We start from the raw sequence: 14,640 nt of genomic DNA, 5'->3' as shown, positions 1-14,640 counted from the left end.
GGGCTTTCTCTAGTTGTGGCAAGCGGGGGCCACTCTTCATCGCGGTGCACAGGCCTCTCACTATTGCGGCCTCTCTTGTTGCGGAGCACAGGCTCCAGACGCGCAGACCCAGTAGTTGTGGATCACGGGCCTAGTTGCTCCAGCATGTGGGATCCTCCTGGACCAGGGCTCGAACCCATGTCCCCTGCATTAGCAGGCAGATTCTCAACCACTGCGCCACCATGGAAGCCCTAGGTCTTTTTTTTTGTATCCATTCAGCCAGTGTATGGGTTTTGGTTGAAGCACTTAATCCATTTACATGTAAGGTAATTATCAATATGTATGTTCCTATTACCATTTTCCTAATTGTTTAGATTTGCTATTGTAGATCTTTTCCTTCTCTTGTGTTTCCTGCCTAGAGAAGTTCCTTTAGCGTTTGTTGTAAAGCTGGTTTGGTGGTGCTGAATTGTCTTAGCTTTTGCTTGTCTGTACAGGTTTTAATATCTCTGTCAAATCTGAATGAGATACTTGCTGGGTAGAGTAATCTTGGTTGTAGGTTTTTCCATTTCATCTCTTTAAATATGTCCTGCCACTCCCTTCTGGCTTGCAGAGTTTCTGCTGAAAGATCAGCTGTTAATCTAATGGGGATTCCCTTGTTTGTTATTTCTTGCTTTTCCCTTGCTGCTTTTAACATTTTTTCTTTGTATTTAGTTTTCTTAGTTTGATTAATATGTGTCTTGGTATGTTTCTCCTTGGATTTATACCGTATGAGGCTCTCTGCACTTTCTGGACTTGATTGACTATTTCCTTTCCCATGTTAAGGAAGTTTTCAACTATAATCTCTTCAAATATTTTCTCAGACCCTTTCTTTTTCTCTTCTTCTTCTCGGACCCCTATAATTCTAATGTTGGTATGTTTAATGTTTTCCCAGAGGTCTCTGAGACTGTCCTCTATTCTTTTCATTCATTTTTCTTTATTCTGCTCTGTGGTAGCTATTTCCACTATTTTATCTTCCAGGTCACTTATCTGTTCTTTTGCCTCAGTTATTCTGCTATTGATTCCTTGTAGAGAATTTTTAATTTCATTTATTGTGTTGTTCATCATTGTCTGTTTGCTCTTTAGTTCTTCCAGGTCCTTGGTAAATGTTTCTTGTATTTTCTCCATTCTATTTCTAAGATTTTGGATCATCCTTACTATCATTACTCTGAATTCTTTTTCAAGTACATTACCTATTTTCTCTTCTGTTGTTTGGTCTGATTGGTTTTTACCTTGCTCCTTCATCTGTTGCATATTTCTCTGTCTTCCCATTTTGCTTAACTTATTGTGTTTGGAGTCTCCTTTTCACAGGCTGCACGTTCTTAGTTCCCATTGTTTTTGGTGTCTGCCTCCAGTGGAAGCTTGGTTCAGTGGCTTGTGTAGGCTTCCTGATGGAGGGGACTGGTGCCTGTGTTCAGGTGGGTGGTGCTGGATGTTTTCTTTCTGGGGGGCAGTGCTGTGTACAATGGTGTGTTTTGGGGTGACTGTGAACTTAGTATGATTTTAGGCAGCCTCTCTGATAAGGGGTCGTGTTGTGTTCCTGTCTTGTTATTTGTTTGGCATGGGGTGTCCAGCCCTGGAGCTTGCTGGCCACATTGGGTGGAGCTGGGTCTTAGCAATAAGACTGAGATCTCTGGGAGAGCTTTTGCCATTTGATATTACATGGGACCGGGAGGCCTCTGGTAGTCCAATGTCCTGAACTCGGCACTCCCACCTCAGAGGCTCAGGCTGGAGCAACAAGACCCTGTCAGCCACATGGTTCAGAAGAAAAGGGGGAAAAAAAGAAAGAAAAATAAATAAATAAAAAGAAAAGAAAAGAATTAAAATAAAAAATAAAAAATAATTAAAATTAAAAAATTTAAAAGTGATTAAAAAAAAGAAGAGAGCAACCAAACCAACAAAGAAATCCACCAATGATAAAAAGTGCTAAAAACTATACTAAGATAAACATAGAAATCAGAAACAAGTCAGTCACAGACAGCAAACCCCAAGTCTACAGTTGCGCCCGGAATCTACCGCCTCAATTTTGGGAACATTCATTGTCTATTCAGGTATTCCACAGATGCAGGGTACCTCAAATTGATTGTGGGGATTTAATCCACTGCTCCTGAGGCTGCATGGAGAAATTTCCCTTTCTCTTCTTTGTTTGCACAGCTCCTGGGGTTCAGCTTTGGTTTTGGCCCCACCTCTGCATGTAGGTCACCCTCAGGCTTCTGTTCCCACCCAGACAGGATGGGTTTAAAGCAGCGGCTGATTAGGGGGCTCTGGCTCACTCATGCCGTGGGGAGGGAGGGGTACTGTAGTTATAATTGGAATGCAGGGCGAGCCTGAGGTGGCAGAGGCCAGAGTGACGTTGCAAGAGCCTGAGGAGTGCCGTATGTTTTCCTGGGGAAGTTGTCCCTGGATCACAGGACCCTGGCAGTGGTGCGCTGCCAGGCTCCTGGGGTCGGTGGGGCAGGTGGCGCATGTGGATAGTGACCTATGCTTGCACACGGGATTCTTGAGGGCTGCAGCAGCAGCGTTAGGGTTTCATGCCTGTCTCTGGTGTCTGAGCTGATAGCTACGGCTTGCGCCCATCTCTGGAGCTTGTTCAGGCAGTCCTCTGCCTTCTGTGGGCAGGCAGGGAAGGAATCCCCTCTCCTCGCGCACCCCGAAACAATGGTCTCTTGCCTCTTAGGTAGGTCCAGAGCTTTTTCCAGACTCCCTCCCAGCTAGGTGTGGCGCACTCGCCCCCTTCAGGCTGTGTTCACGCAGCCAACCCCAGTCCTCTCCCTGGGGTCTGACTTCTGAAGCCCGAGCATCATCTCCCAGCCCCCACCCACCCCAGCGGGTGAGCAGACAAGCCTCTCAGGCTGCTGAGTGCTGGTTGGCATTGATCCTCTGTGCAGGAATCTCTCTGCTTTGCTCTCTGCACCCCTGTTGCTGCACTCTCCTCTGTGGCTCCGAAGCTTCTCCCCTGCCCATCCCCAGTCTCCGCCAGTGAAGGAGCTTCCTAGTGTGTGGAAGCTTTTCCTCCTTCACAGCTCCCTCCCAGAGGTGCAGGTCCCATCCCTATTCTTTTGTCTCTGTTTTTTCTTTTTTCCTTTACCCTACCCAGGTACGTGGGGATTTTCTTGCCTTTTGGAAAGTCTGAGGTCTTCTGCCAGTGTTCAGTAGGTGTTCTGTAGCAGTTGTTCCACATGTAGATGTATTTTGATGTATTTATGGGGAGAAAGGTGATCTCCACGTCTTACTCCTCCACCAACTTGAAGGTCCCCATTTTCTATTTGTGTAAGATTTTGTCTTTCAGGTTAAGACTCTGGATTCCTCTTTAATCTTTGATTCTGCTTCTCTATCTCTGCAACATTTCCATTCTCAAAACGCCCATCAGTAAAGCCCTTTCTGGGCCCGTTCAGGCCTTGGACCTTCCACCTGGATACTCCAAGTCTTTTCATTTTCATACACCAAAATCTGGCCTCCAGGACTACTGTTCCTATCATTTAATTTCCAGGGATTGAGCCATTGGGTTAATCACAGCCCCCTTTGTTCATCTCACTTTAGAAAAGGAGTTCTCTCTTGGGAAACTCTTATTAGCAATGTGTACATGGGCCAAATTAGTTTTCCATATTGGTTTTGCAATCTAAGGCCCAGATGGCATAGGGCAGAAGAGAAATAAAGACATGATGGAGGCCAGGGAGGAAACTCTTGGTCTCACAGGATCAGTTAGTTGGACAATCCCTGGAGAAGGAAAGGGAATGCAAAAAAGAAGGAAGGATATTAAAATGTGTCAGTTGCCTACTATGTGCAAAGCGAGGGCTGTGTGTGTGTGTGCGTGTGTGTGTGTGTGTGTGTGTATTAACCCTGTGAGTTAATGTCATTATTTGAATTTTATGGATGGAGGAGGGTGAAGCTCAGAGAGGCAGAACTGGGACCTAGGTCAGTAGAGCCCTCGGCCTTCCCACTCTATCCCATGGGGTTCACTTTCTCCAGCCCTAAAGCCCTCTCTTGTGGCTCAGCAGAGAGAGATCAAAAGATTAGACCTGAACACAGAATCTCCATGGCATAGGATTGAAGAAAGAAAGAAGAAAGAACATGACAGATCTAGTTTGGGCCAAATAATACTAACAGTATCAAAACCCATCATCAACACTAATATAACACTATATTTATATGCTGATTTTGATATCTCCACGGACATGGTATCCTTCTGATTTTTATCTTTACAATCAATTAATAAGAGAGGTCATCTTAAGACCCTTCTTAAGATAAAGTTATTTTACACCCAATGGATTGGCAAAAACTAAAAGTTTGCCAAAAAACAACTGTTGGAAAGGATGGGGAACGATGGGGTCTCATACGCTGTTGATGAAACAATGTGATACGTCTACTTTGGAAAATACATCTAGTGCCACTGAAGAGACGAATATTCTAAGACGTGGCCATTTCACTCTTAGAAAAAGAACTTATCATATTAAATACTTGGAAAAACATGTACATATTATACACAGGGGAAGACATCAACAATATTGTTCACAACAAACTAATGTTCATAAGAGGAAAAAACTGGAAACACCTAAGTGATTGTATTTAACTATGGATAAACACTATATTGACGCGATGCAATGCTGCCTATCAATGAAAACAAGCGAATTACATCTACATGCATCAGCTCAGAGGCTCTGAGGTTCACAAAAGCTAAGTCACGGTGCAGGAATATAGCAGTGTATGACTTAACCTACTTATTTTTATAATTCTTTCATAAAGTGTTCTTACCTCTGTTTTGTACACTGTGGTTGTGAGTCACGAATGAAGAGCTAAAGGAAATGTTAAAATTGAAAGAACGTTAGTATTTCCCACGCTGGGTCAGTACTCATGGCCTGTCATATTTACAGAGCACTTTATATTTTACTGGATGAAAAACTGTCTGTTTTGTAAGGTTGATAAAATGCTGGTTCCTTCCTTTCTCAACACAGATGAACATTAGATATGGAACAAAGTTTCTCAATACAGATGAACATTAGATATGGAACAAAGTGACTTACCCACATTAGTTCCTTCCATGTCACTTCAGTGAGCACACATCAAAATTCTTTACTTTTGGAAGCTATGAATTTAGACTTGCGTTGTAGCTACAGTCACTATAGAAAATGCTATGTGGCTGGATGGGGCTCCTACTCTATAGTAATTGTTTACCAATTGAAGGAGAGTCAGCCATAGCAAAGAAGAAAAGCATAGAAATTATTTTATTCCTTCTTAATGTGAGCTAGGTAAGAAAACTGTGTGGATTATTAACAAGGAAATTGATAAAGAAAAAGGGATTATAAAAACATAATAAAAGGCAATAAAACGATATGCATTTCTAAACACAATAATGATGCTACCAAGACTGTTTACTGGGACTTCCCTGGTGGCGCAGTGGTTAGGAATCCACCTGCCAATGCAGGGGACATGGGATTGAGCCCTGGTCGGGGAAGATCTCACAAGCTGCGGAGCAGCTGAGCCCACGCATCATAACTACTGAGCCTGTGTGCCACAACTGATACCGCAGCGAAGAGTAGCCCCCGCTTGCCGCAACTAGAGAAAGCCCACGTGCAGCAATGAAGACCGAACACAGCCCAAAATAAGATAAATAAATAAATAAATAGATTTATTAAAAAAAAAAAAGACTGTTTACCAATGGCTTTACTTAATGTTTGGCTTTGTGTAACACTCAGCTCTGATTTTCTGGTTCATTTTGTATTGTTGTTGGCATTGTCATTTTAAACTCTAGGTGCTCCTACAGTTAAATCTAATTACGTGGAGCATGCTCTATGCCACTACTGTGCAATTGAATAAAGCCTCTGGGTTAATTCAATGAAATCTAGCCCTTTTCCAGCACCAATGAAATCAACTGAGTACATATCTGGTTTTTGTTATCTCCACAGAAGCCTGGGGTCTTATGATTTGCTTGGTAGATAAAAATGCCATTAGATCATTGAACCACCACACTGTGCTGTCATCACTGGTTAGACTTCTCCTGCTATCTAAGCCTTCGATTCTGTTAAAACCAGGATCCCTTTACTAGGAGCCAGTGTACAATTTTGTTAAATATCTGGAAAAAAAATCACAGATAGCAAAATTTCACTGCCCTAATTTTTCAGGATTTTTAGAAAATGTTGAGAGAATAGGAATATCCTCTGAGGATATTCTAGGTTTCGTGTACAAAGTTTATAAAAATATAAGTAAAAAAAAACTACCTAAACTAAAATAGAAATGATAATTCTTTCATTTTATAAACATTTATTGAGCATTTACTAAGTAGGTGGTATGTTTTGGGGGATAGCAAATGAATAAGACATGACCTCTACCCTAAAGCAGCTTAATTTATGGAGGGAAGACATGATTATACCATAATCACAATGTGGGGTAAACACCACGATAGAGGTGAGCACAGCAGAAGATCCTGTGGTAGCAGAAGAAGGTCACTTAATCCAGACAAAATTGATTTGATTCTCAGGAAAGTCTTCCTGGGACATATGCTAACTGAGCTGACTTCTGAAAGGTGAATAGGAGATTGGTGAGGAGTAATGGTGTGTTCCAGGCAGAGGGAACAGCAGGTGCAAAGGCTCAGAGGCAAGAAAACATGGCTTATTCTTCAAGAGACCAGAAAGTAGTTCCTTATGGATGGAAGGTAGGGTATGAAGATGTATCATTAGAAGGCTACTGTTTCATTAGAAGGCTACTGTTTAAGCAAGAGTTGATGGTGGCTGGTTTATGTTGGGAGCTGGGGAAATGGATAGACTCAAGACCCATTTTGAGTTGAGATTTGAGAATTTTGGGAGTTTTTAATGATTTGGATGGGAAGAGTGAAGATGGGAAAGACAGTATACCATTTACTGAGGTGAGAAAGTTTGTAGGAGGAGAGCGTTGGTCCGGAAATGAAAGTAGAAATGAAGAGTTCAGTTTCCAGCACTGAGTTTGAGATACCTGTCACTGATTTAAGGAAAACTGCCCATTGGGTAGCTGGATATATGGGCCTGGGGCTAAGAAGGGTGGTTGGGGCGGAGGATAGACATTTAGTAATTATCAACATAGAGTTGACCCTTGACACTGTAGGGATGGATGAACTGCCTACACTTTTACTGATAGAAAAAAGGACATCAGAAGGATCTGAGGAATACCAACATTCAGAGGTCAGTTTGGGAAAAAGCCTAAAAGGGAGACTTAGAAGAAGCAGCCAGTTAAGAAAGGAAGAAAAATCAGGAGACTTTGTTCAATTAAACAAACAAACAAACAAAAGAAGCCAAACCACACTGAATAACAACTACTACAGATGTGGGCCCAACTAGAATCTCATTATCTTCTCACTATAATATGATGGTTTTTTGTTTCCTTTCAGAAAATTACATTAAGAAAGAGTATGTACTTATTGTATGGGCAAGAGTTTTGTGTCAGATTGGGTCTTAAACTGAAAACAGCCTGATAAGAGTTATGAAACTGTAGTCCTAATGTCCACAGATCAAAGACTGAAGACAAAGTTGCTGAAGGTGTGAAATAGGACAAGAAAGTGAGCGAGAGGAAGGGAGTGGGGGATGGAGACCATGCCCCTGACATACAGGGCCTGGCAATGGCATTGAGAGCTGGCGGTTGGCGGGCACATGGGCAGGTTGAACAGGTCTGGCCCTGCTCTCAGCTTCACATGGAAGGTGAGTGACATTGCCCAAGGCCACATGGTTTGTAAGTGAGGAAGTCAGGCAGCCCCTGATTCCAGGGGCTCCCTCCTAAGCAATACTCTATTCCATCACAAACAGGGTGTTATTAAATAAAAGTATTATTATTAAATAATAAAAGAGCACCTTAAGTGTGGCACTAAGGAAAGTCAAGATTTATGGGCTGCATTTAAAAAATCAAGTCAGTGTAGGCGTGATGGGCTACTGTAGAGTGGAGTTGGACTTGATTTCAATGGCAAGAGACTCAGTCTCTCTGGGCCTCATTTATTCCCTCTGGGGAATGGGTCAGAACTTGTATTCAGGGTGGCTTTGAGCTGGGGTCTGATGGATAAAGAGGAGTTTTCCAAGTAGGGAGAGGGTGGAGAGAGGGAAATATGGGGGTGTGGTGTTATAGGCAGAGGAATAGCACATGCAAATGTCCTGTGGTGGGAGGCGGTGGAGAGTGACATGAACTGAGCTGGAGCCACTGGTCAGACTGGGGTCAGGAGGGCCTGATAGCACTAATTTTGGAGACTGTATGTTAAGGAAGCTACCACTAATGTACATGACCTTGGCCAATGAATCACCAGCCTGAGCCTTACTAGTTTCCTTGACTCTCCTGTTGGGATGACATTTGTCACAATAACCTGATCAGGCAAGTATTTAATCAGATAATGGCATTTTCAACCGCTGGCCATTTATAAAGTGCTTTTCCAAAGTAATCGTCAGCTTCTGTGTGTCATCCACTGAGACTAGTTAGAAAAGCCAACTTTTCTTCCCAGGTTGACTAGCCTCCATTCCAGTTAATCCTCCCTACTTAATATCCATGTTTTCAAATATCGTCTCTAACATGCAATCAATCACTTATAAAGTGCAGGAAGAACAATGTTATTAACTTCAACAACAACTGTGATTCACAGGTTTCCCTGGGGCGTCAACACTGGGCCTCATTATGAAAGGCCAGAGTTTCTCTTTCTCAGGAAGCCTCTGTGAGTCATCATCCCAGACAACACAGGACCTGACCCCCAAGCCGGGACCCAGCAAGGGATTCCTGGCTCCTTACCTGGCAATGGCAAGAGGAGTCTCTTGAGGACTTTGGTTTTGTGACAGGTGAGATAATTCAGGCTTCATCTGATGATGAGGAACTGTGTAAAGGCGTCACAGAATTTGGGCAGGTTGCAAAAGGAAAACGATTGGGGACCATTAGAAGTCTACCGGCACTGCTATAATTTCATCCAAGTAATCTCTGATTATTAAGACTAAGCTGTTCATGGTTAGTGGAAACTGTAACCCACGTGTTCTGCAATAACCGTGGCTCCTGGGACTGGCTTCTCCCTGAGACTATAAAAATTGCTTTGAATGTTGAATATGCAATAATATTGTAAAAAATATTAAATCTGGAACTCATCCTTGAACTTGCCAAAATATAGAATATTTCATTGGAAGGTATTTGGTATTGGAAGGGCTTGAAGTGGAAGTGGACCGAGGTTGAATTCTCCATTCAAATGAAAACTTACATAGAAACATAAACAAAAATGTTAAACTTAAGAACTATTCTGAGCAATGTAGGGTAGGGGGATGCCTGATGCTGGCCCAGGCACACCTGAATTCTCCTAACTCTCCTGTGATAGGGCAGGAGAGCTCCCAGGATTCTATTATAGACCAGAGGTTTCCACCTGGTTCCCACCAGATGTGCGTTTTCTCAGTTGTTCCCCTTTGATCTTCAAGTTTTGAAAAGTTTTGACAACCACAGGAACTGGACTTATTCAGTAATTACATATGTCATTGGTGTTACCACTGTTTATTTCCTTTTCATCCTGGATAGATTGTAACTAGCTATCCAGAATTACCAAGGGCACATAATAATACTATGATAGGGAATCCCATAAAACACTCTTCCAGTTGCAGTGGTAAGTAGTAAAGTTAAGGAAGCATAAACACTGACATGTCTTAATTTTGGCTGTTGCTCTGTGCTGTGTCCAAGGCTGATCACAAACTCAACACCTTTGACTGAAGGGCTGTCATTACATGAAAAGTGATTGGAGTCAGTGACTGGTCCACTAGTCATACATCCCATAAAATCATTTCAGGTCATTAACAGCCACCTCTGTGAGCTGATCAATGTCACATTGCTGGGTTGATAATCACTGAAGCCTGAGGCAACAGCTCCTCAACATTTCAGTAGGATGCTGAGCTTTATTGTGGAAAAGGGCACAGTTTCCTTTAGATTTTAAAATTATTTAGAATTGCCAACAGACCCTCACTCCTCCATCAGAAACCCTTAGGAATCCACAAACCCAGGTTAGGTCCCGCTCCAGTCTAACTTCCTCAATGTAAAAAGAGCAGACTTGAGACTCACAGAGTCAGTGCAACTTGGCCAAAACACACAGTGAGCTGGTGGTGAGCCTCTGGAATCTTAGCCCAATGTTGCTTTGTCAAACTAGGCTGCCTGTGTTAACTCTGGGCCATAGCTCAGGTCCTTCGGCTCTGGACATAACTCATCATTCTAAGTGAATGGTGAACAGTATCCCCAAGGTGGGCATGAAGGTATCACCAGATTAGCATCCTGCCATCTAGCAAGTGTTGGATTGCATGCCTCCACAACAGTGACATCCACAGTGTGCACACGTGTGTATGCGTGCATGAATGAGGGCTTATGTGTGTATGCACGGGTGATATCAAAGATGGAGAGACCAAGAGCTTCTCTGGAGCAGCAGGCCAGCAATGTCTTTCCCAAGTGGCAGGGGGTGACAGTGTGCCTCCTTGTCAGTAGCCTGTAGCTGAAGAAAGACCTCTACCCCACCCCCAATTTAAATCACCCTGTTCAGACCACAGGACTCCTGAATAGACTCTGAGGTCCTGGATCCATCTGGATCACGTCATCATGCACCCACATACGTGTCCATATATCCCAGGCCCTGAAACAAGTAATCCTTTAAAAAAATGACTAATGCTATTAACCTGGAAATAGGACTTAACCTAATGATATTAGGATAAGAAAACAAATATAAATAGTTCACCTTTCTCTGTTCCAAGGACCTGTATTGAATTAAAAAACAAAACAAAACATTGAGTTCCTCTTAGTGACAGAGAATTTTACATTATACTATGTGTGTTTTTAGAGCAGTTGGTTAGTAGAGTTTGGGCAACATTTTTGTTAGGATAGATTTTTTTAAAATCTACGAATAATCCTCCAAAAGACTAAGCAAAAATAAAAATTTTATACTCTTTGTGTGATGTAACAGGCAAATATACAGTCTGCTGATGGGACTATAAATTGCTTTGACTCTTGGAAACCAATTTAACCATAGCTATTAAGAGCCTTAGAAATACTCTTATTCTTATCCCCAGAATTCCACTGATGAGTTTCTTTTTCTTAGACAACAATCTGAAATCTGGATCAAGTTCCATGTACAAAGATGTGCGGTTCATCATTACTTATAATATTGAAACACTGGAAACAATCTACATAAGCCTCTAAGTGAGAACTATTAAGTAATTTTTGGTGCTATACTCACCACTGGAATGTTAGAAATGCATTGCAAGTATTTACGTAGAGTATGGAATAAGATTACACTGTGAGTATATCTCAAAGTTACATAAAATGTTCAGGATTAAAAACTGGGCTTATGACATATTTAGAAGCAGGTATATGTGTGTTTGTAGAAAAAAGGATTTGAAGAGATATGATAAAATATTATATTAATAGAGGTTGTGTTTAACTGATGAAAGCCATGGTTAATTTTCTTTATACCTGTTTTGGAATTTTTATTTTTAAAAATTAGCATGAAAATATTCACAGTATTCTTGTTAAATGTAGCCATTTCCCTTCTCAGACATTTTCATTCTCTTTTTTTCCTTAATAGTAGTAGAATTCTTGATCATTCTTCATTATGAAAGTCTATGTGCTTATGGGACTTGTATTCTTGAGTCCTATTATATTCTTGAAGAATCAAAATGCCTTGCAAGAAGTATAGTATTTGCTGAAGTATTTACTTAACTGCAAATAATTTTCTAAGGTCCATTTCATGCATTGCACCAGCTGAGAAAGTCCACAGGTATCATATGGACTAAAGCTTCTTAACTTGGGGGATGGAAGAGGTCCTTGGATGGCCTAGTGGGGTCCATGAACCTTCTGACATGAAAAGCTAATTTTTTTTCCTCTATAAATATGTGCATTTTTATTTCTGGGGTGAGGAAGGTTTATTATACCTTTCATCAAATTTTCAAAGGGGTCTGAGGTCCATGAAAAGTTAAAGCCAGTGGTTTGCAGATGACATCCAAAGAGGTGGTGCCATTTGCTCAGATTCTCAGAGTTATCTTGTGGCTGAGCTGACCCTGGAGCCCAGGTCTCCTGACTCACATTGGCTTCATAGACAAGAATCACTTATCAATAAATAGCTTAGAGAGGCATTGTACATCTTGTCTAAGGCTAACCAACAGACAAGCCCTTTTGTTTCAAAGAGCTTGGCATCCCCTAGTTTTCTGGAAAGAGGAAATACATTTCATCATGGACAGCAAATAAAGGCAAAACTATAGGCTATGTAAAAAGGGTAATGAATGAATCCATTTTTATGGATGGTTTGAAAGTTTCCCCACTGAGTCTTCCTCAGGACTTTGAACCCGGCAGTTCAAAGTGCTCAATCATTTGCGGCTGTGGTTCTCAGGCTTGTCAAAGGAGGGGAGAAAGCCTTGCTGTAAAAATAGCCTGGAAGCCATCTGTCTGGGGGAGCAATTTTTTTTATTGAATTGAGACCCAGCCAATTTTTTGCTTGAGGGCTCTGAATTTAAAATCAAATGCAATTAGAAAAATGGAGTGAAATCTCTCTAGTTTCCCTACTTTAACTTTTTTTTTTGGTTAGAAAATTAGCATATTCAAGTTAAATAGTAATGCCTTCTTTATTATTTCCCACCTTCCCTCCCTCTCATCCTTTCCTCCCTTCCTTACTTCCTTTTTTTCCCCCACTATTTCACCTCAGGGGTGCCTCTGTATTTTCTAGGGCAAAGTCATGGGCATGGGGGTTAGACCGGGACTCTGGGCTTCCTAGGGTGGTTCCATCTGCCAGCTGTGGGAACCCTGGCAATTCTTGTCACCTCTCTGAAGCTTCTTTTTCTCTTAGGGTTTTCTTTCTTTCTTTTTCTTTTTTTTTTTTTTTTGAGAATTAAAGGAGACAATAAATTTCTACTTTTTGAAAACTATAAAGTACTATGTAAATTTGAATTGGGGCAGGTGGCACATCATTTCTGCTGGAATGAATTCTGGTCCCCAAGGTATAATTTGAGCAAGCACTTAACACTCACACAAGCATGGCATGTGCCCTATGAGATGGGCTTTTGGAATAGAGAAATGGCCTTGACTCTCAGCCCAAACAAACAATGAGGAAGTGTCTTGGCAAAAGATAAGGAGGAAGAATGTGTTTTTCCACTAGGCCTTGTTGTTCTTTAGATCATATCAACTTCTAGCAGAAGGCCAACCAAAGTTGCAAGAAAAACAAAGAGTCCTGCATGATCCCTGCTGTTTAAGACTGACCTCCCCATTTCCTTCTTGCTTGTTTGTGATTGGTGGGGCTATTGTCCTTTTAGACTGACCAGTGAGTTATGGATATAGGTCATCTTGAGTAGCCGCCTACTCAGGACACATAAACCAACCCATAGGAAGAAAGAGGTGGAGTTCCTCTAGATTTGTGGGTTCCCCCAGCAGCAGAGGACCACCCCAACTTTCTCTTTCCTGGTGGCACTTGGGAAGTCCAGCAACTCCCAGAAGAGTGTAAGAGTGAAGTCTTGAACAGCACCTCTCATTTAGCAGTCACGTGTTATCCTCCTTGACATGATTGTCTTGTGGATTAGAGGTCATAAATATCTTGTTTGACAGACAAGCTAGAAATGTGACTCTTATTTTTAACATTCTCATAACACCAGAAAGAGAGAGAGAGAGACACAGAGAGAGAGAGAGAGAAAGAGAGAGAGAGAGAGAGAAAGAAAGAAAGAAAGGGAAAAAAGAGGGAGAGACAGAGGAAGGGAGGAAGGAAGGAAAAAAGAAAGGAAGGAAGAGAGAGAAAGAAAGAAAGAAAGAGAGGAAGAAAGGAAGAAAGAAAAAAGGGAGAAAGTAAAACCGAGCAGGAGCCTGTGGGGCTCCTGGGCACAGAAGCCTTTCTGTGTCCCCTGTTCCTTGTTTGTAGGGAACAGACTCCAGACTCCATGACCTTCTCTGAGTCCCAAAGGGCAGATTCAAACAGTTGCTAATCAGGGAAGGGAGGGGATACCGAGACAAGGGAGGAGCAGCCAAGAAACAATAGTGCAGCCTTGGGGCAGGGTCCTGGTTCCCGCTTTAAGGGATACACATAACAGTATCTTTGAGCTCTTCTGCAGAGCTAAAATCCCCAACAAATGAAAGATGTTAACTACTTGATGAAGCATTCTTCATTCCAGAGAGAAGGTCACAGTTTGATAACCTCGAAAACCACAGAAACATATCAGGAGACCACCTGAGGCCGGGTTAAAGGAGTGAAGGCCCTGCCCATACCCTGATCCTTATCAGCAACCCTGCCCTTGAACTCTTGCTATAAAAACTCCTCACCAAATCCTCCCGGGTTGGGACACACAGTTTTCAAGGGCAGGAGCCCACTGTGTCCCCCTTTGCCTGGCAAAGCAATAAAGCTATTCTTTTCTGCTTTACCCAGAACACTGTCTCCAAGATTCAGTTTGGCACTGGTACACAGAGTCTGAGTTTTCAACATCAAAAGAAAGAAGGAGAGAAAGAAAGAGATCAACCTTTACGTTCTAGATGATGTAAGAGCAAAGGTCAAAAACTAAGATAAGAACCAAATCCCTTAGGAGGCCAGTGGGAGTGAAGTGAGGACCTACCATCTGCTTAAGGAACTTCTCTGGGGGCTTAAGAAAGTAAACATCTAAGAGGGCTCTAAGATAGTTCCATCTTACCTGACCTTCCTACCATTTA

At 42.1% G+C, this 14,640-nt stretch overlaps 1 protein-coding gene across 1 annotated transcript in view; it reads right to left on the bottom strand.

Annotated features, from left to right (window-relative positions):
* CLNK (cytokine dependent hematopoietic cell linker) overlaps positions 1 to 14,640 on the bottom strand; it is a gene marked incomplete at its 5' end in the record, with an annotated part of 155,601 nt that overhangs the window by 31,771 nt on the left and 109,190 nt on the right. Inside the window, 3 exon segments of the mRNA XM_024119532.1 lie at positions 4,768 to 4,808; positions 8,746 to 8,827; positions 10,703 to 10,721. Of these exon segments, the coding sequence (XP_023975300.1) occupies positions 4,768 to 4,808; positions 8,746 to 8,827; positions 10,703 to 10,721 (142 nt within the window).

The sequence above is a fragment of the Physeter macrocephalus genome, chromosome 7 (assembly GCF_002837175.3).
Source record: "Physeter macrocephalus isolate SW-GA chromosome 7, ASM283717v5, whole genome shotgun sequence".
In the NCBI taxonomy this organism is placed as follows: Eukaryota; Metazoa; Chordata; class Mammalia; order Artiodactyla; family Physeteridae; genus Physeter; species Physeter macrocephalus.
Note: the sequence above shows the minus strand (reverse complement) of the source record. Positions and strands in the feature narration are given on the sequence as shown.